General features: G+C 31.7%; 1 protein-coding gene across 4 annotated transcripts in view; it reads right to left on the bottom strand.

Moving 5' to 3' along the window:
* The window catches only part of CCPG1 (cell cycle progression 1), a 54,874-nt gene that overhangs the window by 6,809 nt on the left and 23,815 nt on the right, over nt 1-24,250 (bottom strand). For 3 of the 4 annotated variants that reach the window (XM_074234619.1, XM_074234620.1, XM_074234621.1), the window contains 7 exons: nt 23,109-23,232; nt 21,619-21,695; nt 19,725-19,929; nt 17,842-17,934; nt 15,954-16,208; nt 4,108-4,226; nt 859-2,378 (listed from right to left, as the gene is read on the bottom strand). In XM_074234619.1, coding sequence (XP_074090720.1) covers nt 859-2,378; nt 4,108-4,226; nt 15,954-16,208; nt 17,842-17,934; nt 19,725-19,929; nt 21,619-21,695; nt 23,109-23,232 — 2,393 coding nt within the window. The remainder of the gene's footprint in view (nt 1-858; nt 2,379-4,107; nt 4,227-15,953; nt 16,209-17,841; nt 17,935-19,724; nt 19,930-21,618; nt 21,696-23,108; nt 23,233-24,250) is intronic. The other variant, XM_074234622.1, reaches the window with a different exon arrangement.

The following is a 24,250-nucleotide window of genomic DNA, read 5'->3' as shown; positions in this document are numbered from 1 at the left end:
CTATTTTAAAAATATATCATACAGGAATTATGGTTAAGAAATGGAAAATAATCATCATATGATGCTAAAACTTCAATATTCTTAATTACAAAGTCAAATAAAAAATACTGGACTACTTAGAAGAAACTAGTTCCAAAAAGAAGCCACACTGCAGGAAATACACACAGAAAAGAAAAGATCTCTATTATTAAGGACCTCATCTAGAGGTCTAGGTCTCAAATCTTTCCGTTTTTCATTTCCCAAATACTTATAAATGTGCAACAGAGAAGATACTGTCAAAAACCTGTCTAGCAGCTTCTCCTTTGGGGATGAGAAACTTGAACCATCTGTATCCTCTCATTTAGTTGTCATTCTATTAAATGTATCCAAAATCAAGGGTTTTCCATGAAGAATGTTTTTACTAGTGGAAATGAAAAGCAGAAAAATGTTGCTACTTTGACAAAAGACAAGGGAGGGATTTTAGTATATACAGTATGACTAAAAGCCAAGGGGCATATTTCCATAAGCCATATTTTTATACTTGGGAATCATTTTGTTCAAAATACCATTTTTATGTAAAAAATTTAAGTTTCTGTGTGGTTTTAAAAGACTAAAAAAATATGCTAATAAAATTTCACATATTAGAGAATAGGAGAGAAATAAAATTTAAGATTCTATATTTTTGGGAAATTTTTTTCTACAGTTTTTTTTTGGTGTCCATAATTCAACCTAGAACTACCTGGGAAAATTCCCCTCTAGTATTAAAAAAAACACTCAATTCATTTCAATTTTTCAATGGCATCAAAAAAATTTCTTCTATAATCTGTAGCTATCTATATTTAAAATCTATTCCAATCATATGGTACTGTAAAAACCAACCTGGGTCCATACTGAGGGGAAAATGTGTCACCAAAGAAATGTCTATATATATAGTCATCCAAATCCTCAAACACTCCATGATTATCTACTTGATATTCCTTCATGTCTTCAAGATAATCTTTTACATCATTAACAAAGTCAGTGAACAACATCTGATCATGAATAAAGACACTGTTATGGAAAAACTTATTGATGAATTGCTGAAGTTCTCCCCAATGATGGAAGTCATTTACTTCTTCCTGAACATATCTTTGCATTAACTGATTAAATTCATCTATTCTTACAGGGTCTAATACTCTGTTGAAAAGACTAATAGATTCCTGATGAGCACATTCAAAAACACCAGAACAGCCTTTTGTTAGACGGTGATTATTTTTCACACAATCTTTATCAGTAGTGCTTTTCTGGAAGTTTGTGCTTTTACCACATGTTTCAAACTGAACTGGTGGCTTTTCTTGACGACCACATTCAAACACATGAGAAGGGTTTTTTAAAAAGTCTTGGCTCATACTACATTTCTGTGAATTTGTGTTCTCAAATGTTTCAAATTGAACTGACTTTTGTTTTCTTCCTGATCTTGCCATGCTGGGGTTTTTATGATGTGTGTTTTTAGAAGATGGTCTAGGTTGAGGATGCAAATATTCACGATACACGGTTTTTGCTTTTTTAGTTGCTTCATCTCTTTTATCTCCAAATTTTTTATTTCCTTTTTCATCAAAGATATTTTTGGTAGTATCTTTAAAATGGCTGAAGGTAGACTTGACAGAATCTGAAAATTTTTTCAAGTTTTCCTTAACAGCTTCTTTAGCCTGTTTAATCTTTTCTTTATGGTGTCTTACAAACTCCTTTGTTGAATTCTTCATAGCATCAAATGTTTCCTTAACCGAACCAAACAAAGTATCTTTAGACTTCTTAGCCTTGTTAGTACCCTTGCTACCTTTATTTTTTTCACTGTTTTCTTGTTTTCTACTCTGATCTTTTGCTTCAACATATAATCTTTCCCACAAATCAGATCGTTGTTGTTCAAAGTTTAGCTTCCATTCCAACTCCGTTAGTCTTCCTCGTAAACTTTCTATTTCTTTATTTTCAGTCAATGTATTGGGAGAGTCTGCATCACCAGATGACTGCTTACTGCTTAGAAGATCCAGTTCTTCTCTTAAGGCAATGGCAGTTTGTCGTTCTTTTTCTAGTTCCTTCCTTAGCATCTGTGCTTCTGCCAAGAGAGTCTCCTTCTGACTGAAAAAATTATTAGTCTTTTGCTTTTCCTCTTCTAAATGCTGTTTAAGTTTTTGATTTTCAGAAACTATCAATTCAGTGCTTGTTTCTTTATCTTCCAAATTCCGAATCTGTTCCCTTAGTTTCCTTAACTCATCCTGTAAAGAGGAAAGAGCTTTTTCTTCTTTCTCCAGAGACTTTCTTAAATGCTGATTTTCTGTAGCAAGGCTTTTTTTCTGTGTTTCGAAGGCTATCTTCTCTACCTCTGTAAGCCTCAAACATGATGCAAGATTTTCTCTCAGTGACTAATAATGTTAAAAAGAAAAAAAAAGGTTTTTAAGAAAGGCTTGAATATTTTTTAATCTAATGATAATATAAAAACACTGTTATCTTTATTATCTACGTAGGCACAGCAAGTATTTATTATACAGAAAAGTATCTCCAAGCAATATTTACATTTGTCATACATTATGTAAGGTATAAGAATTCTATAATATACACCTAGAAACACTTAATAAAATATTCTTCTAATGGTTATTATTCAAAAGACATTTATTGGTTTATTAAGGAAAGTTCTTCAAAACTGTCATAGTTACCTCCCTAAACAAAATCTCCTGGTTGGACATATTCTAACTCCTAATAATTTAAAGTACTATATTAATAGAGAAACCCTTTCACTATTAACTTTCTCACTTAATTTTAATTGTCTTTAATTTTGAGGGTGTATGTGTGTGTGTGCAGAAAATGAAGGGGGAAAGGTAGGTCACATGCCAATAATGAGCCCTGCCTTTTTGTGGTTGTTACAACAACAAATAAACTTTATGTAAACAAAGTCAATTTCACACACTCATCCAGATGTTTGCTGTCACTTGCCTGGTTCTGCTCCTTTAACATTAAATGACAAAGGAAGAAATTCCCAAGTGCTTACTGGACAGCATAAGCACAGTAGGTTACTGTATCTGTCTAATATGCAACTACTGCTATCTCTTGAAGCACAATGCTTTCAGTCAAGCAAAGTGCTTATAGTCAATTAACTCCCCTTTGGGAGGAAAAAGAAAATGTTTCTGCTTAAGAAGACCACAAGAAATTTGCCACATAACCAAGAGAAGCTTTCCAAGGCTAGAATGAGCTATGGATCTTTGATGTGACAACTTAGAAGAACCAACCATTTATCTTGGCCCTCAAGAAGGCCTAACTGAAGGAGAATTTGGGGGAGTACCTAAAACAAGTTGTACTTTCAAAGGTTCTATCTAATGACAACTAACTATAGACAAAATAGGTACAAGATACTATGTATAAAAATACTAGCAAATTTCCCTTAGATAAAGTGCATTTTGATGAAGACATGAATTCATAAACTTCATGAGGTGTGGCAGTATATATCTAATTTATCCAGCTATCATATCCACATCACTTCAGAAATATCTTTAAAGTTATCTCCCTATTTTTTCATTTTATATGAATATGGAATAATTCGGGCTTAAAATGCTCTCTCTTTTCATCTATGCCAATCTGAAATCTTTTGTGTCTTTAAGGTCCTCTGCTGGCATAGCCTTCAGGAATCTTAGGTCCCCTTTATAATGAAGAGGCATTAAAAAGTAAGACTTTAAAGGAGAGTTTATTAGTTAAACCATGGTTTAACTGAATACCTATACTTTAAGTCAATGAATAATGCCAAGGGGAAGGAAATACTACAAATTATCAGGTATTCAGTAGTATTAAGAAACTGAAAAGATAATTAGTCCTAGACCCAACTGAGTCAATAGTTTTAATAATGTAACAAGAGTTATACTAGTTTTATGTAGAAAATTGTGGCATGTAGCATTTCCACTATGTAAAAAACTGTGACATTTGATGGCAATGTTTGCTATGTTAGTCAACAAAGTTCTTATCTAACTGGGTAATGATATCAAAAAATTATTTTATAAACTACTTTATGTCAGCTTTATACTATCTGTAAATGTTCTATCTTCAAAAGTTTTTGTATATGTAGCATATTCATTTAAAAAAATTTAGAGGAACATTAATACCTACCTCATCACCAGAAGATCCTTGTTCTTGCTGACACTGATAAAGATAATCCTTCATACCATTCAATTCTTCTGCATGTATCTTTCTGACTAATTCCTGACGTTTTTGAATCTGAATGGTACCTAAAACAATATTTATTAAATTCTTCTTTATAAATAAGTCAAAAACTTTACAATTTGTACCTGAATTTTTCATTTTAAAAATTTTACCCAAAGGATGGTAAAATCTCATTTATCTAGACTGTTGGAGGAAAATTTGGTATCCCAGTAAACTAAATGTTATTGTCTCCTGTAATTCACAATTTTCAAAAAATTTATAATACAATAATTATTAAAAGTAATATTTTATTAATAATATATTAGAGGATCTTATAGAGCATAGTAACATGTGGACATGAACAATGTATTTTTTCTGATTTTGCTAGACTTTTAATTGCTTCAAGAGAGCTATTTATAGTTGCCTTCTTACACAATATTTTTCATAAGTTTTGAATTTGTTGAAATGTTTACCTGTTTAAGTTCCTCATAAAGAACTTTTTAAAATGTTTATGTCAATAGAATGTACTTGAAAACTTCTAGTTAACCTGAGGTTTTGGTGGTTTCACATTGGGATAAATGAGGTTACTGAATGATTAAATGATTCAAGCTAATGACAAAATAGAATAAGCTAAGTTAAATGTGATTAACTTTTCATGTTCTCTATCATAAGAGAGTACGGTTTAATTTTTTATGAAAACAAAACTACAAAACTCACAGGATTTCATTTTGGAGTGTTTGAAAACCTCCATGAGAAAGAAACTAGTGTTGCTTTTCTTTTACAGAGGCAGAAAATGAGGCCTACAAAGTTCAGTCTTGAATAGACATACCTTGTTTTATTGTACTTTGCTTAAATAAATTGAAGGTTTGTGACAATTCTGTGTCAATTAAGTCTATCCAACATATTCCACCAATTTATGCTCACATTATGTCTCTGAGTCATAATTTGTTAATTTTTTTCAATATTTCAAATGTTTTCCTTAATATATTTGGTGATCTGTGATCAATACATTTTAAAGGATTATTGTAATTATTTTGAAGCACCTACAGGCAAACTTAATCAATAAATGTTGTGCGTGTGTGTGTGTGTGTGTGTGTATGTGTGTGTGTATTGTTCTGACTGCTCCACTGATCAACCATTCCCCTGTCTCTATTTCTCTCCTCCAGTCTCCCTACTTCCTGAGACAGAGAAATATAGAAATTAGGCCAGATAATAATCCTACAATGGCCTCAAAGTGTTCAAGTAAAAGGAAGAGTAAGTAGATGTGGCAAACCTCATTGATGTCTTATTTTAAGAAACTGCCAGATATCCCAACTTTATTTAATTATCACAGTGATCAGTCAGCAACTATCAGTATTGAGGCAAGTGCATCCACTAACAAAAAGATTATGATTTACAGAAGGCTCAGATGATGGTTAGCATTTTTTAGTAATAAATATTTTTCGATTGAGGTGTGCATAATTTTTTTTAGATATAATGCTATTGTGTAGCTTAGTGTAAACATTACTTTTATATGCACTGGAAAACAAAAAATTCATGTGATTTGCTTTATTGCGGTGGCCTAGAACCAAAATCTGCAATATCTCTTGAGATATGCCTATTATCTGTTTTCAATATGAGCCATGAATAGAAATATAACTTAATTTTCCATTCTATTTTTTCACATATATATCTATATATATATATCTATATATCTATATATCTATATATATATATCTATATATCTATATATCTATATATCTATATATATATATATATATATATATATATATATATAATGGATACAGCCCAAAATAGAGAAGGGGGAGGAAAAACACTACCAAACCTTATTACAATTCTGCTTTTAAAGTTAATTTTGGCAGGACCCCATGCAAGCAGAGCTCTAGGAGACTCTCAGGAAAACCACAAGATCTACTGGTTCTCAGAAGTAAAAAAAGAGCTTAAACTAATTAAAACTTGGAATATTTATCTACTTTAAACATACATGCTGCACACATGCTGCTACATGCTTCATGCATACCAAAAAAATCATAATTCAATAGAGTAAAAAATGCATTTGGTAAATAACTCATTTTTAATCTAAAATTTACATGATGCAATTATCACCAAACAGGTGCTTCTGTAGGAAGAAACAAAATGTTGCATCAGTAACTGACTCCTATTTTCATTCATATTTTTCCTTTAAGTGATAGAGAATAATAAAATGGAGAAAAGCAAAAAAATTCTGATATATCTTAGTAAGGAACCTAAACAAAGATGTCAGAAGACAGACATTAATGTGTCATGTAAAGAATGTAATTTTATGGGGCGGCTAGGTGGTGTAGTGGATAAAGCACCGGCCCTGGAGCCAAGAGTACCTGGGTTCAAATCCGGTCTCAGACACTTAATAATTACCTAGCTGTGTGGCCTTGGGCAAGCCACTTAACCCTGTTTGCCTTGCAAAAAAAAAAAGACTTTAATTTTATTCAAGTGTAACTTAAGTGTACCTTTTTCATTTACCTTTTCCAGCACAGGAACATCTAATATGTTCATTTATCTATTACCATTCTTTTACTTCTGAGACCCTTCTGACATCTTTTTTAAACCCCTTAAATCTATCAAATTTGATTAGAAAAGAAACCACTCTTTTAACATTTTGTCCCATATTAAAAGGGAATTCTCATCTTTTATATTGTAACAATACATATTTACTTTTAGAGATTATCCAGTCTAAACAGCCCCTTCATTTGAGATGTGAGAACACCGAGCACCCAGAGAAATAAAATTATATATGCTCTATATAGAGAACACATTTTATACTTCAGAGTCATAAAACCTACATATATTGTTCTGTAGTCAAGTATCCTTTCAATTTCATCATGCCAACTCCCAGTCAATAATAATAGGTTATTTTTCATTACTTTTTATTTCAATTTTTAAAGGACTTGAGTAGGGAGAGGCAGCATGTTACACCAAAAAACAAAGTAAACAACCTGCCTCTGGAATCTGAGGAACAATATTTGGCTTTGCTATTTAATGCCTGTTTAATCTTGGACCAGTCTCTGTGGGTCTCAGCTTTCTTATCTAAAATGCTGGGGAGGGGGATGACTTCCCAGGACACCTCCAATTACAAATCCCATAATTTCATTGAAATCAGGGACTATCTTTTTTTTTTTTTGGTCTCTTAACTGAGATGTTTGTAAAGCATTTACTACTGTTCTACTGATACTTAACAAAATGTCTTCCATGTATATAGATATAATCTATTCCCATGACTTTCATTATTACTTCTGTGTATCTTCAATTTAATCTATCATCAAGTTTCAAATTTGTATGTACTATGCATTTTTATTGGGCTATCTCACAACCACCTCCAACTCAAAATATCCCAACTTGATCTCAGTCATCCTATAAAAAAAGTTTTAGTTCCCTTCCCCACCACTACCACCAATATCTCCATCTCTATCTATAAAATATCCACTCATCCTGTGTCAAAATTTGAAAATCAGCTTTAATCTTTCCTGTCATTCCCCACCCCTTCTAATTATCAGTCAGTTGTTAAAACTGATATTTTTATTTTTAAAGTATATTTAATATATAACCCATTCTTCTCCATTTCTACTGTTACTACCACAGATGAAGCTTTCCTCATTTTATTATTTATTTTGTTACTATAATAGTAACCTATATGGAAATCTTCCTAATACTAGGTTCTTCCTCATTCATTTCCAAATCTATGAGACAGATTAATAGTTTAAAACAACAATAATGCTATTATTTCCCTGCGCAAAAAAATTTAAATTCTCCCCATTTCCTATTAATTCAGGTTTAAATTTTCTCTCTTAAACTCTATCTGGCCCAATCTCACTAATTAGCCTTACCTCTCACTACATGTCCTTTCTGTCCCAGCTTGGATTGTCTCCTCACAATCCATACAAACATGAAATGGTCACCTCCATACTTCTGCTCACATTCCCTAGAATGATGTCAACTGATTCCTCTATCCAAAATGTATTTATCCTTCAAGAGTCATGTTCACTCCTACCCTCTTTCAAGAATTTTTCCCCAAATATTCTAGACTTTTTTTCAGAACTTCAATAATAAATACATACTGACTGCAAGACAATTCAAAACATAAGCATCTTGTATTATTTACTGTTTCATAAATAAGTTGTATTTCTCCAAATATACAGTGGAGAAAGAGTATGTCTTTACCTCAGTGTTACCAAGAATAGTACTGAGCACACAACTGACAATAAAAATTGCTATTTGGAAAATAAAGGTCTGTGGTAAGACAAGCTGATTAATAAAAATACCATAAACAAACTTGACCTTTACTACTGATTTTTTAGAATATATAAGTTCATTCAAAAAGTGAAGACAAAATAAGAAAGGGAGACTATTTCATAAACTTTTTCTAAATCTCTAATGAGAATTCCCCTGGTTTTATTTTAAACTTTAGCCTCCAATAAAATGAAAAATTTGCTTAACTAGCACTCTTTCAGTCTTAACATTAACAAAGCAATGCTGTGCTGTTTGTATAAAGATATTTGTTATTATGACCCTGAAGTATTATAAGGCTTTGAAATGCCTTCTGAAACACTAAAGATCCAACTGTCAAATATTAGTCTTAAATTCATTTTAGCTTATCTTAAATATACTAATAGCCACACATAATTTAATTACACAAATATTCATTAAACACAATGTATAGAATATCTTAGGAGGCATTAAAACTGAGAAGAGATCTGAAATAGACCTCAAAGAAGCTTACAAACTAATCATGACAAAACACATAGTCACAAGTAACTGTGATACAAAGAACATGATAACTGTAAAGGTCAAAGAATTGCAAGTTAAGGACAAAATGTTAGAAGAAATTTTGAGAAGGAAGAAATTGCTTTCGAGCAGAAAGAGAATGGGGAAGGAAGGCTTGAACATGAAGTTGCACCTGAACTGGGTCTTAAAAAAAGGGAAATATTCCAACAAATGGAGATTGAAGAGAATCCATTTCAAGAATTTCAAGAAAAGCAGAAAAATGTATGAAAAACAAAGAGAAGGCAGAATGGGAATGATGAACATGACAAAAGTTCAGATAGCTGGACTATCAAACATCAAGGGAATTAATATGTGAGCTATGAAAATGGAATAGAGCAAACTTCTGAAGTGCTCTAAATGCCAAGATCAGAAGGGTATACAGAATCATAAGCAGTAAAAAGTTTTAGGAGAGACAACTTGATCAAAGCAGGGAATTAGGAAGATGATTTGGTCAGTAATGAGAAAGATGAATTAGAAAGGAGATAAATAGGAGACTGGGAGCTCAGTAAGCAAGTATGATAGTGTGAGATGAAATGAGAGAAAGAACTATAGTGGTTTCATTGGAAATGGAAGGAAAAAGGGATTCAAGATAGGTTTTAGAATAGAATCTCTAGACATGAAAGATAAGGACAGGGGAAAAGCCAAAAGTGAAAAACAGTGGCATCATCAACAAAAATAATACAATTAGGGGCAAAAGGAGGCAGTAATGGTTTCAGTATTTGTTAGGGAGAGAAGAAGTGTTATGTATTATGTCAATGATCTTTTATTTACTCTCAAATCTGCATTTTCATTTCTGAGCTAAAGATTCACAGCTCTATTCTATAGAGCATCTCTTCCTAGAAGGAACTGCCACTAGTAATTTAAACAGAACATTTCCAAAGTCAAGTTTATGATTTTTTGCCCTAAATGCATTCCCTCATTATTACCTAGTTTTATCAATGCCAATAATTTAGTAACCCATATTAGAAACACAATGTTATATTTGACATAAGAAAGAGATTGGGAACTGAACCTGTGATTTAATTTTGCAAGGAATTCCTAGTTAAGGAAACACTCTCTACCAATGCTGGTCAGAAGTTTCTCTGCAACTTATAAGTTATCAGTGCCCAGATGATTAGGAAGTTAAGTGACTTGTCTAAGGTCTCATAGGAATTTGGATCAGAGACTTTTCCTCCCCCTGATTTTCCTGGTCCATTAAGCCATGGTGGCTCTAAATCTCTGACATGTCATAGTTACTTTTAAGGGCAAAAGAGTGTGGCCCAGGTCTTTTCTCTAGTCCCAAATATACAATTTTTTACCAAGTTCTATCAATTATATCTCTCTAATATCACTTGTCTCTGCCTCTTCATCCATAATCCATTAACGTCCCTTCCAGCCCTAAAGTTATGATCCTGTGATTCCCACCCCATTTTCCCATGAAACTATTAATTTTGTTCCTTAAATGTGCCATAAACATTTTTAGATTTTTGTGCATTTAATCAAAAAGTGCCCTAACCCTAGAAAGTCCTTTCTTCCCCTTTTAAATTTCTAATGTATAAAGTTCAAACCACATAATATTTCCCTATAATGTCTTTCCTGGTGACTTTCTTCCCATACTCTAATGAGTAATGACAATGCCAGTCTTTATCAGGCCCCTCTAATACATATCTTCATTAGAATAATCTATGTATGTTTTATTTTATCACTAAGACAGGACAACAATATCCAAAGAATCAAAAATTACTATCACTCAGAGGGTAATGGGCCTAAATCTAATGGGCCTGAATAGAAGAACTTTGAAAACAAGAGCTCAATGAGTTATCAGGAAAATAAATGATAGAAAAAGATTAGCTATTCATGTAGAGAGGATGACAAATGGTTAGCCAAAGTACTCACTAGTATCTGTGAAGAAAAAGTAAAGAAAACTTCTTAATGCCCTGGGTAGACTACGCTATGGAAAATTTAAAGGACAACATGAACAAAAGTAACACATGATGGGCAGGCAAGAATGGGTTATAAATTGTATCTTAGGAGAGAGTATCCAAATTGCTACAAACATAGAACCTTGTATTTAAGTATAAATCTTTTATAACTGTATTAGACTATAAGCTTTGAGATACTGGAGACCTTTTCTTATCTATATTTTTATCTTTGCATGAAACTAGTACTGTACTCAAATGCAATGCCATTTTATGGAATTGTGAAATTTTGCTCTGGTAGGATATTTTGAATTGAGATGCTGATAAAGTATCTATTTGAAGCCAACTAGTAGCATTAAAAATATGGAATTAGTTCTGGAAATAGTTGGAGACAGAAATATAGATGTTTAAAGTAATGGCTAAGGTCAGAGTATCAGCATCAACAAAGGTTAAAGTATAAGAAAAAGAGGACCAAGCAGAGGACATTGAAGAACACAAGTCAAGACAAAAAAGATGACAACTTGTAATTACAAATGTTTCTTCTAACTACAGTCAAGGAAGATAAGATCTCCTCACTGGAAGTCTGTGAGGACTGAGAGAAAAAGAAACTAGAAATTTAAATATCGAATAATTCCATCTATGATTGTACTAAATTTACAAGATGTGAATGAAATATAGGTTAGGAACACAAGCCACCAATGTGGTTTTTATTCTTTTCAAATGTTTTCAGATTACACCTGTACTTTTTTAAAATTTTCATTTCAAAGACTTCATTTTAGGGATGTATCCTTTATTCAGACTAATAAAATTGTATCAGAGAATTTGAGTGTGTTGGATTATGCATTTGTATGCCTAAATAGGACATCTAGTTGACGCAGTAGATAGAGCACTGGCCTTGGAGTCAGAAGGACAGGAGTTCGAATCAAGCCTCAGACACTTGAAACTTACTAGCTGTGTGACCTTGAGCAAGTCACTTAACCCTGATTGCCCCACATCCAGGGCCATATCTGGCCAGATGGCTCTGGAGGAGAAATGATCACCTGCCTGATGTTGTGATCTTCTTCAAAAGTGAAGGACAAACATTATTACTGTATGCCTAAATACATCAGAACTTTGTACATTCAAATATGTGTTTTCTTCAAAGTAATCCTTGAGAGTACATTATCTATTCCAATGACATTGACATTGGAGCTCCTTTTTTGGAACATAAACAGAACTTTTCTAAGAGATATTCAAATATTTGCCCTTTCGAGTGTGAATTTGATTTGTGAATAGAGCCAAATGTCAGAGATAATCTATCTTGCTAATTGGTCTTAATGATTAAACTACAAGTAATACATTTGTTTTCTGAATTCTTTTTTGAGTTTTCTGTTTGTTTTTCTAAATGCTCAAATTGTCTCTAAAGATAACCTCAATGAACAATGGCAACAGCACTGGAATACATATATAGTCTCCCATAGGTAATTATTTTGAAGAGAAATACTTAATTGGCTATAAAAGTTCTGTATATTTTTAAGACACCTTTTTACTTTACACTATATTCATACCACATTATAGTCATCCTCAAATATTCATCACCAGAAAGAAATTTAGGGGCATAGGACATAATTATAGAAAAATATATATTGCTACATCTTATAGTTATTCTGAATAGTTTAATGTAGAAAATACAAAGACAAATGTGAATGCTTTGATTCTAAGCACTGAAATACCATTTTCCAAATATTTTTAAACAATAGGTAAAATAGTTCTCAATGAACAGATACCTTTTCTTTCTAAGTATTTTTAATTTTTTACCAAATGCTCAAAGATCATGCAATGTTGTGGGTATTTAAAGTCACTTGGGTTAATCATTAATTTTGATATTTTCTGCATTAATTTTTTCTTTAAGCAAGAGAATAAAAGGTATTTCTTATTACCTGCAGGTTTACCTGTGAAAAGACAACATTTTTATTCAAATAAACATCAAAAAGTCCAACTGTTAACTATTAAAACAAATTTAGATATATAAGTACACATAAAAAAAATGCAATGTATGAGGGAGGATACCTTCAGAGGATTGAAGAGATGGGAACTGCCAGCAATGAATTGGGGAGGAAGAGAGAAAGAGGGAGAAGAACTACAGAAGGCTTTCTGTAGGAATAATTAAGTGAGCTGGATTTTATTTATTTAAGGCAATGGGTTAAGTGACTTGCCCAAAAATCACACAGCGAGGTAATTATTAAGTGTCTGAGGCCAGATTTGAATTCAGGTACTCCTGATTCTAAGGCCGTTGCCCTATCCACTGCACCACGTAGCTGCCCCAAGTGAGCTGGATTTTAAAGGAAGAACAGGAAATAAAGAAAGGAAAGAGGTACTATGCATAAGGTCAAAAAAAAAAAAAAGAATTCTAGTGGAATTTCCTCCAACACAAATCCCAATCAAGCTATGTCTCTGAGGCACATAAAAGTTAAATAATAGGAAATTGTGGAATGGAGGTAGGAGGCATAAAACTTGTGTGAAAGATGGGATGTGAACCCAAGTATTCTGGTATACATTTCACCAGTCTATACTCTCTACATATATATGTGTGTGTGTGTGTGTGTGTGTGTGTGTGTGTGTGTGTGTGTGTGTGTGTGTATTGCTCTGCAAACATTAAAGAACTATGAAAATGATAGCTATTATTAATTTGACCTATATTAGTGATATCTCATTATAAAAATGTCAATTATGTATTCAAACTATAATTATCATTGCACTAAAGTTTTGATAGGTTGAAATGCTCAAGATAAATCATTCTTTATATTGGAAATATTTATTACACAATAATTTTAATAGTAGGGTATGATTTTTAAGTTTTTGCAAGGCAAATGGGGTTAAGTGGCTTGCCCAAGGCCACACAGCTAGGTAATTATTAAGTGTCTGAGGCCGAATTTGAACCCAGGTACACCTGACTCCAGGACCGGTGCTCTATCCACTGCGCCACCTAGCCGCCCCTAGGGTATTATTTTAAAGCTAAATATTGGAAGGATGAGAATATTTGACTCCAGCTTTACAGAAAAATATATAAAAATTTTGGTTTTTAATATAGTGTTATATAGTATAGTGCAACACTATATAGTGTTGAATATATATATATATATATATGATATCCAGGAAAAAAATTAACCTTTACCCTCCCTACTGAAAAGTGCTATATGAAGTCTATTTCTCTATGTCACTGAAAATTCACAATAGGTAGACATGATGGCTTCAATTTACTGAGAGTTATCTATAAGAAAGGAAACCTTGGAGATATGTAGAGATCTGTAAATACACTGAGGAATTAAGAATATAATCATTTTTCTTATTAGCACTACACAAAATTTTTCTGATGATAATCCAAATAGAATCTGTTTATTTTCTAACTTTAATGCAACTGCAAATTACTTTGGCTACCACAGAAGTGAGCAGGCAGCATTTTCTTGATTTTTATCTTAGGAAATGTTTCTTGCTAAGTGCATTGAAAAGTTACCTAATAGGTATGTTTAAATGAAAGGCAAACTCACTTTGGTTCACTCCTTGGATAGAAATAGAGCTAATCTGCTATTCTATCTGTTCATCTATATTATGAAATCTATTATAATCTTGAAGCCACAAGTTCTAAAAATCAGATGACACAATATAAAGACTTAACACCTGTAAAGTAATTAAAACTGGATCTAGGGGCAGCTAGGTGGCATAGTGGATAGAGCACCGGCCCTGGAGTCAGGAGTACCTGGGTTCAAATCCGGTCTCAGACACTTAATAATTACCTAGCTGTGTGGCCTTGGGCAAGCCACTTAACCCCATTTGCCTTGCAAAAACCTAAAAAAAAAAAAAAACCAAAACCTGGATCTGCCAAAAATGTCGTTCTATAGCTTGTTCACAGACACTTTTGTCAAGATGGCAGAATAAAAATGAAAAAAATGCTAAACCAACTACAAAGGAAGCAGACCGATCTTCCCCAACCTCCTATAAAAAGTGCTTAAGTTCTGATTATTAAAGCAAAATTTTAGATTATCTGGTAAATGATCCAGAATTACGTACAGATTGCATATAATCAATAGTAAAATTAATAATAATTTACTTTCCAAAAGAACTCTTCTTAGAAGTTCAGTCGCCTTCTGCCAATACTATCTTCTCGAAATTTCCCCACTTTTCTTTAAGAATCTTTAAGATTCTAATAACAACAGAATTCTTTGCCAAAGTCTCCAAATGTAAGAGGAGACAGTGTGCACCTTGAACCTTTATGTTCTTTGTCTGGGAAAGGCAACATGATGCAATAAAATTAAATTTTGTTTGAATTTTATCTCTATTATTGGCTATGTAACCTTGAGGAAGGTCACTTACCTTTTCTAAATCTCTATATCTCTATACTGTACTTTTTTTTTGCTGTAAATGAAGTTTAATACTCATTCTACCTACACTTCATATGATGAGTGAAGGAGGTATTTGTAAATTTTAAGCTGCCACAAGAAAATTACAGATGCTATGCATTTTATGAACAATTTGATTCACAGATACACCCATGACATGTTAAAATATCAGGAAGTCATGAGGAAAAATTCTAAATTTTACTAAATCATGGCAACAGCGACAGTCAAAATGACACATCTATATCTGAACAGTAAGTAATCAGTAATAATATGAGATATGAAAAAAATTTCAGTTAAATACAAACAGTTCGTGATTTTCACACTATTCCCAAGAACATAATGCTAGGATGCCTAATTTAATGCCTTAAATTAATTCATTTAATTTACTATAATAACTGATTTGCTAATAAAATATAATTAGTATTACAGTAACAATTGGTTATTTTTAAACCTACCTTAAAAAGGAAAAATATCTTATAATAAAATACATTGAAAATACTACTTTTCAAGGCACATCTATCATTTAGGCCATTCTATCACAATACATATACAGATATTATAACAGGTATTATCCTATTTTTAGGGTAAAAAACTCAAGGAACTTAAGTATCATAACCACATTAACTTGTCTAATTAATCACAGAATCACTAATAAGTAGGATACAGACTTGATCTTAGTACATTGATATCTTTACTGCATCATCAGCCTGCCCATAATATCAGACTAATTCTTAATTCTTACCATAGAAATGTCCAAAACCCATGCTGATTGCAATCACCAAAGCTAGTATAATACATTTGTTGAGGCCACTACCGAAGTGGCGCTGGTGCACCTGTTCCTTGGGAGAATCAGATTCATGTTCATTAGGTGGTCTATCTTCAGATTCTGAACAAGAAACTGTCTTCTTTCTAGCACGTCGTCTTCTCATTGTGAGACTGGGCTGATGACTTGTTTCATCACTACTTGATTCATCATCAGTAGGCCGAGATGGATATACTAGTAAAATTTAAAAAATAATTTTATAAGATATGAAAAATACTTTAAAAATTTTCCAACAACATATAGCACTGAAAAGTACTATATGATGCTTGATTTTTGATATGTTTTCTCACAATTTAGGGGAAGAGGTATCTCTAAATACACCAATTCATTAATCCCAGGCATGTTCTTCATTCCATTTCCTACCTGTGGAAATCATTCTATTTTAGTCTACTCTTAGTCCCCAATTGGAATAAAGTTTATAAAATGTGTTAATTCAGATTAAAACTGAAAACACTTTTTCAATTTGATCTCAAGGAGAAACAAACTTAAGAGACAACTTAAAATGGAGGGAAAATATACAACTAGACTCCTACCCAACAAATTTACAAAGGTGTAGACGGTGCACACTTTACTTTTCATCACTCCATTGTTAAGGCCAGGACATTTATGTTTAACAATAAAAACCCTTTCTTTAATTTCCTTCTTTTATTACAGAAATGTATGATTTTATCCATTGGGAGATATCAGCAAAAGAAAGGAAAAGCAGAATTTCCATAACAAAATGGCTCTTCTGATATGTAGCAGCATATGACAATTATAAATCAAAAATGGGAATAAAGTAATCTAGATTTTCAAAGGAAAGCTTCATGAACTCTAAGTTCTCGCTATTTAATTGAGTTTGACATTTCTTTTCTAGACACTTCACCAGCATATTATCACACCTTCTTTCCAGCTGAGTTTCAGTTCGATGAATCAATACTTCAGTGTGATCAGTAGTAGTAGACTGGTATAAACTTAAGATAAAACTATACGAAAAATGGTGTCCATAGTCCAATAAAGAGGAAGATCAATTGGGGAAGAACAAATTATGAAATTAAATTTGAGCTCCAAAAATGAGCTCCAAAGCAAAATATTCATGCATTACATATTTAAGGTGTATATGCAAATAAGAGTAAAAGTCATGCCACAGCCAATCTGTTAAGTTTTCTAGGCAATGCTCTTCCAAAGTAGATCATATAGAGTCAATTAATTCTCAAAATTATTGAAAGTAACACAGAGATAAAAATTCCTAATTTTTCATGACCATGTAAAAGTGAGTGAAATGAGGATACAAAGGTCAAGTCAGTTTTCTAATGGGAACTTAACATATTATCTCCAAGCTTATATTCCTCAGGTGAGTTCCTATTTTATTGAACAAAGAATTGAATGGAGCATGTAAAGTCAAACTCCTGAAATTATTGTTAGTCAAAACAATATTAAAGAATTGTTTTCTAACTATAATTGGACAGATGCAAAATAATGCTAGCTAAAAGATCAATTTAAACCACTTCAAACACAGGTCACACACTTCATCATTCAAAACCTCTTTTATCTAATATAGCTTTGCTCTACAACCCAAACAATATGACAGCTAAAACAATCAACTGATAAAATGGAATTTAAACTTTAACTTAGATCAATTCATAAAATTTAAGCAACACAATGACATGCAAGAAGCTTAAGCCACACTATGGAAGTTTTTTAAAAGAGGGATAATTTTGAACACTTATTTTAGTATCAGAGCACAATCAAGTCTTTAAAGCACTCAGAAATGTGACTAGTTACAATCAGCTCTATTATAAAAGCTGAGCAGATTTAGTCACACCACCTTCAAAGAGTTGTCTTGGAACATGGTGTTTCAGTTGATCATCCCATCCCCTTATGTACTCTGGAATCTTCCACAGCTTCTCCCACCACCATTCTTTTGTAATAAACAAGAAAAAAGATACTTTTAAAGCTTTGTTATAAAAATAAAAAGGAAAGATTTGGATTTACTTTGGAAAAGTGTCACAACATTAAAATTTAATCTATTTGTACTATAATATTTCACTAAGTCCTTATTCATTCTCCTACTCCTTTATTTTATGTATGACCACAAAGATACTAAATAACTAACTTCTATAACTATACCATAGATGCAAGAACATCACTGAGTATTTATTTCTTAATTTTTAATCTACTTAATTTCTTATTCTACTAATTCTGATTCTCTTTCAAAAATTTAGAGGCAGATAGGTGGCACAGTAAATAGAGCACCAACCCTGGAGTCGGCAGGACCTAAGTTCAAATCTGGCCTCACACACTTAATAACTGCCTAACTATGTGACCCTGGGCAAGTCACATAACCCCAATGCCTTAAATAAATAAATTTTAAAAAAATTACCAAAAAACTAGAGAGGCTGTTAACTGACACCATGATATTTTCAAAATAAAAATTATGATATTTTGTAAAAGGGTAACAAAGAAAGAAGATTATATTCCTGGTGTCAATAGGGTATTACTGACAGGGAAAAAGAACTTATCTGTACAAAATCATAGCATCATTATTCATGATAGAAAAACTGAAAAAAAAAACCAATATATATCCAACAATGGGGAAGAACTGATCACTGTTGTGTCTACATGATGCAGTGGAAAGAACACTATTTAGAAACCAAAGAGACTTGGGTTCAAAACCAATCTTGTATTTCTTAGCTATTCTCTGTAACCAGTGGCAAAATTTCCTTAACTTCTGAACTTCAATTTCTTAACTCTAAATAAAATGAGGGAAGATACTATCCTTCTTTGATATAAGGATCAAATGACATACTATAAATGATTTGCAAATTTTAAAACTCCATTATATATTAATATATGTTATGTCATAGGAAATGATAAATATACTTATAATATAAATAATTAAAAGAATAAGACTTTGAGGAAGAAATGGAAGATTTAAAAAAGAACAATATATATATATATACAATGATAACTATGTAAAAATAAACAAAGGAATAAAAGCATGAAAAATTTAGAAAAGGAAATGAAAAAGAGGATAATTGTGTTACTACCCTATTAAAAATGACATACATTTTCAAAACAAGTTCCATAGATAATCACTTTTTCTTGTGTCCAAAGTCGTGTTTTCCTGTTTTGTGTTAAATGCATAATAAACCCTCAAATAACATTGTTCCACTACACACAGGATACCACAAATCAATCGGGTACAACTGTATAGTCATGGTTCCCTAATGAGAAAAATAATCATAACAAGCTACTATCTTTTATCCACAGGTAATATTAGTGAATTACTAGATTTTCTGGATTTCAAACTGTTATCTTAAATTCTCCCTTTCATCTTTAGGCTTAAATTTGAAAAATGTTACACTTTTTTGAAGTATCTGGTATATATATCTACTACAAGTCGTACCTGATGTCATTTGAAATACATGTTAGTAAAATAAAACTCTATGGTTCTACTATTTTTTTTTTAAGAATAGGTCATATGCCACATAAGTATATAGAACTCCCAAAGAGAAACTCTCTTTCCTTTACAGATTATCACTTGCCCAGGACACTGAGACATTAAGTGATTGATTGGAATCATACAATCAGAAGCAGGACTTAAAAGGTTCATTTTTCAACAGTCAAGGACCTGAAAATTTGGAATAGAAAGTCACATCGGGTTTGGGAAAATATCTAAAGGCTCACAGATCTTTGTGAAGTTCTTACCAGTGTCTGGCTGACAAAATGTATACTGGCTACTAGAAGAAGAGCCCAAGTTAAAATCTTCAGGACCCTGAATATCCTTAACAATTATAACTTCTTCTTGTGCTCCAATTTCTTCCAACTTAGGTGGTTCAAGGGTAACGATGTCAGAATCATCACTGATAGCCCCAAAGCAGACACTGTCATCAGGTGATTTTTCTTTCTCTGTCTGAGGAAAAAAATCACAAATTGTAAAATACTTCACACAGTACTGCATACATATTAAATAACTTATCATTCCCCAGGGGAGAGTGATAAAAAATTAGTAGGAATAGTGAGGGAAAAGGCTACTTTACATTCCTGCCACAGAAACTTGAGAAAGTTTTGATGTACCTTACTCATAATTTAGAATACCTACAATAAAAGGTGTCAAAATAAAATATCTTATTCATAAAAATCTTTGGATAGAAAATTCAATTTTGTTTAAAAAGTGAGGATACATTTCAGAGGGAAGGGTATGTTTACTTTTACAGTATGGCTATTGTGATAATGTTTTTCATGACTACAGATTTTTAATCTATATCAAGTAACTTGCTTTTTTCAATGATGGGGAGTAGATTGGAGGAAGAGAATTTGGAACTCAAGATTGTGGAAGTGAATGTTGAAATTTGTTTTTTCCATGTATCTGGAGGGGAAAATAAAATAAAATAAATAGAAAAGAGAAAAAACAAGTTAGGATACCCTCAACAGACTGAATTGCATTTTGTCCTGTATTTTAGTTTAAATTTTTATTCTGATTTTTTTTAAAACAAAACTATGGCTTCACTATTATAGAGTTTGCCTGAATCACTGAGCATTATTAAGGGAAATGCCTAGGATCACATTTTAGAATATATCAGACATGGAACTTGAACAAGGACTTTCCAACTCTAAGGCCAGCTCTTTATCCACTATACAATGTGACTCTCATTTGATTTATGTATATAGTTCACAACAGCTAAAAAGTTAAATTACTATTAAACCTCTTCAGGATAATTAAAGAAGCCTGGCTATTTTCAGGAAAATTACATTTAAAGTAAGGAAAGTGTTACTAAATTAGGGCTTTTTAAAATATATCTGTTTCATCTGAACTAAAAAATCTTTTAAGATTTTAATTCAGTCAAAATAGAATATGGAATATTTCTATATTCAATCTATATATAAAATGAATTAATCCTTAAAATATATAATGAAATTTCTTAAACTTCAAATAGAAACAAAAACCTATGATATTGTATATACTCTTTGATCTTGTACTACTACTGCTACTACTACTACTACCACTACTACTATATCCCAGAGATTTTTTAAAAAGGGGCAAGGACCTTTTTGATAAGGATATTTGTAGCAGCTCGTTTTGAGGTAGACAAGAATTTGAAAATATCCATCAACTGCAGAAACAGATTAACACAAGCTGTGGTATATGATTCCCAATGAAATGAGGAGCAGGTAATTTCAGAAAAATCTGGAAAGACTTATAGGAACTGATGCAGAGAACACTGTATACAAAATCAGAAGAACATTGTATACAAAAAAAGCAATATTAATGAACAAATGTAAATGACTTAGCTATTCACAACAATACAATGACCTAAGATAATTTCAAGGGACCCACGATGAAAAATGCTATCCAATTCCAGAAAAAAGAAATGATGGCCTGAAGCCAATTATTTTTTACTCTCTTTTTTGGAAGGAGTTATCTTTCACAACTTGACTAATGTGGAAATCAAGGAGGGCAGGAAAAAGAGAGGAACAGAATTTGGAATTCATTTTTTTTTAAAGAATGCTAAAAAGTATTTTTATGTATAATTGAGGAAAAATTTTTTTTTTAAATTTTATTCAGCATTCAACAAAGGAAATGGAAATCACTGAAATTTACCTCAAGAACTGAGTTAGCATCTTTCAAAGCTAGATAAGAAGTTTCTCCCATTACCACTGTACCACTTTCACTATTTCCTAAAATGGAACAAAAGATAAATTACATTATTACTTTATTTTAAAATGTCTTGTTCAATTTCTTGTAGAGTAGCTACAATTATACCAATAAAGGCATAGTTCTAATACAGACCAATTGCAAATATAGACCATATAAAACAAAATGAAATATCTTTTAAAGAAAAAAATGTGTATAGAGTAATTCAAATATCACATTTTTAAAAATGTTACTATGAATGTTTTTAACATTTATTTCAATTCAAATACAGTGTAGGAGTGACAAAGACTATTAGATTTGAAGTTTACCTGTTCTGAACTTCTATTTCTTCAACTGGAAATCAAGTGTTCATCATAAAGATCTCTTGTGAAAATTTTACTACTCTATACTTTTCTGCCCCTGACTCTAGCACAGTTAGGCAAAGGGCTAACTAAAATGTGCTGTTTCTTGGTTTTGTTTCAAAATTCTATTTTTTTTCTTTTTGGAACATTTGTGCCCCCCCACTCCCCTGTTTTTTAAACTTGAAAAAGTCATGAGATTTAAAGATAAATAAGAATACAATACAATTTTACTGCAAGATCACTTTTTAGAAACAAGCTGTAATATATCTATTTTTTACTGGTAGAGAAAAATAAGCTTATTTTTTTTTAATTACCAATGCTTGGCACACTATTTTCCCCCTTCTCTCACTTTATTTTCCTTGAAGTGTTTCTATCTTTGTGGGGGAAGGGGGAATTATGTTTTTACCTTTACAACAAGACTATTTGTAGTAATGTGAAAAAAAATAATAAAATTACCAATGCTTTGCTCATTTTTTTCTTTTGTTCTTTCTTAAAAAAAAATTATTTTATGAGATTGCCCTCTATGAGATGTTAAGAGGAGGAATATAGTTGAAAATTTGGGTGATACAAAAACAAAAGATTCTAATAAAAATTATTTTTAAAAATTACCACTGTAGCCATTCCATTTTGTGAACATGAATGCTGACATATTCAAAAAATATAAAACTTCAATACAAAATAACACTGGTCATATTTTCCTACTTCCTATCAGTCTACTGGAGAATAATATATAATAGTTGGAAAAGTGTTCATTGAATACAACTCTTTTGATTAATGTCATATATCTCTAGCTTCTAAATCATCAGTATCAATATGTTCAATAGTTAAAACAATATAGTATTTGATTTACATGTAATATGATATGACAAGACACCTAAAAGTTCCAGAAAGTTCCAACAATACGATATCAGAACCACCACCTTTCACCCCTTATTTGTAGGTTCTGTATCTAGAAAATACTTGTGATATTCCCAATGATTGAGGTACAGGGTTAGTGTCTGAGTAAATGTCAAAGAGAATATATACCAATTATTACAGAAGAGGGTATAAATTTAATTTTTTTAGCTTTCTTTAGAAAATTTTTTTCTGTCTTACCATCTTGATCTAAAAGCTGTTCCTGATGTTCCTCTTGAACTAAAGCTGGATATTCTTCTAATGCAAACTCAGGGCTTTCATTTGCTAGACCATTTTCAGAATTCACTGTCTCTATATCAGATCCCTAGAAAAAGTGATAATAATGAAATGTTAATAGTTCCTTATCATTTTAAAACTGGATTTAGCTACTTTGCAACTCAGCTCTCCATTCTAAAAAGAGCTTACATTCTGATGGGAAAAAACAAGATGATATTTAGATGTACACTAGAAATAACTATAAGTAAAAAAGTAGTTCAATACAAGAAAGTTTAAGAGAGAGGTCACTAGCAGTTGGGGAGCAAAAGAAAGCAGTATGTAAAAATGGATTGGAGTGAAGAGAGATTTAATTGAAGGAGACTATAGGAGGCTTACTGCAATAATCTGCATTTCTCTAATCAGTAATGCTTTGGAGTATTTTTTCATATGATTATAAATAGCTTTAATTTCTTCTTTTGAAAAACTGCCTGTTCATATCTTTTGATCATTTATCAATTGGGGAATGACTTATAATCTTATAAATGTGATTCAATTCTCTATATATATTTTAGAAATGAGAACTTTATCAGAACCCAGAGCTGTGAAAATTGTTTCCTAGATTTCTGTAGAAATAGATAAGTTTTGGAAAAAAGATTAAGTTTGTTAGGAAAATAAAATTCTTTGGATGAATACAATAACCAAATACAACTCCAGAGGAATGATAATAAAGAATGCTACTCACTCCTAACAGAAAGATTATTGATACTAATATATACTTTCCAACATAGCCAAGGTGTGACTTTGCTTTATTTGACTATGCTTATTTATCTCAATGGAGATGGGTTTATTTTGTTTTAACTGGGATGAAGGGAGGGAGGAGAGAATTAAATTATAAAGTGAATGCAAAAAATAAAAGGAACACTGAAACACTTTTTAAGACACAAAATAGAAGGACTTTAGTACACAGACAAGCAAGATAGCCTTAAAACTAAAGTTTTACTAAAATTTAATATATCAAATTTATATTTTTAAAACAAACTATAATAGAAATATCAGCATAGCATGAAGTAGCAAAGTAGAGTGAAGTTAAAAAAAAAAAGAGAAAGCTTAACAATGAACCAAGAAGA

This window comes from Macrotis lagotis, chromosome 4 (assembly GCF_037893015.1).
Source record: "Macrotis lagotis isolate mMagLag1 chromosome 4, bilby.v1.9.chrom.fasta, whole genome shotgun sequence".
In the NCBI taxonomy this organism is placed as follows: domain Eukaryota; kingdom Metazoa; phylum Chordata; class Mammalia; order Peramelemorphia; family Peramelidae; genus Macrotis; species Macrotis lagotis.
Note: the sequence above shows the minus strand (reverse complement) of the source record. Positions and strands in the feature narration are given on the sequence as shown.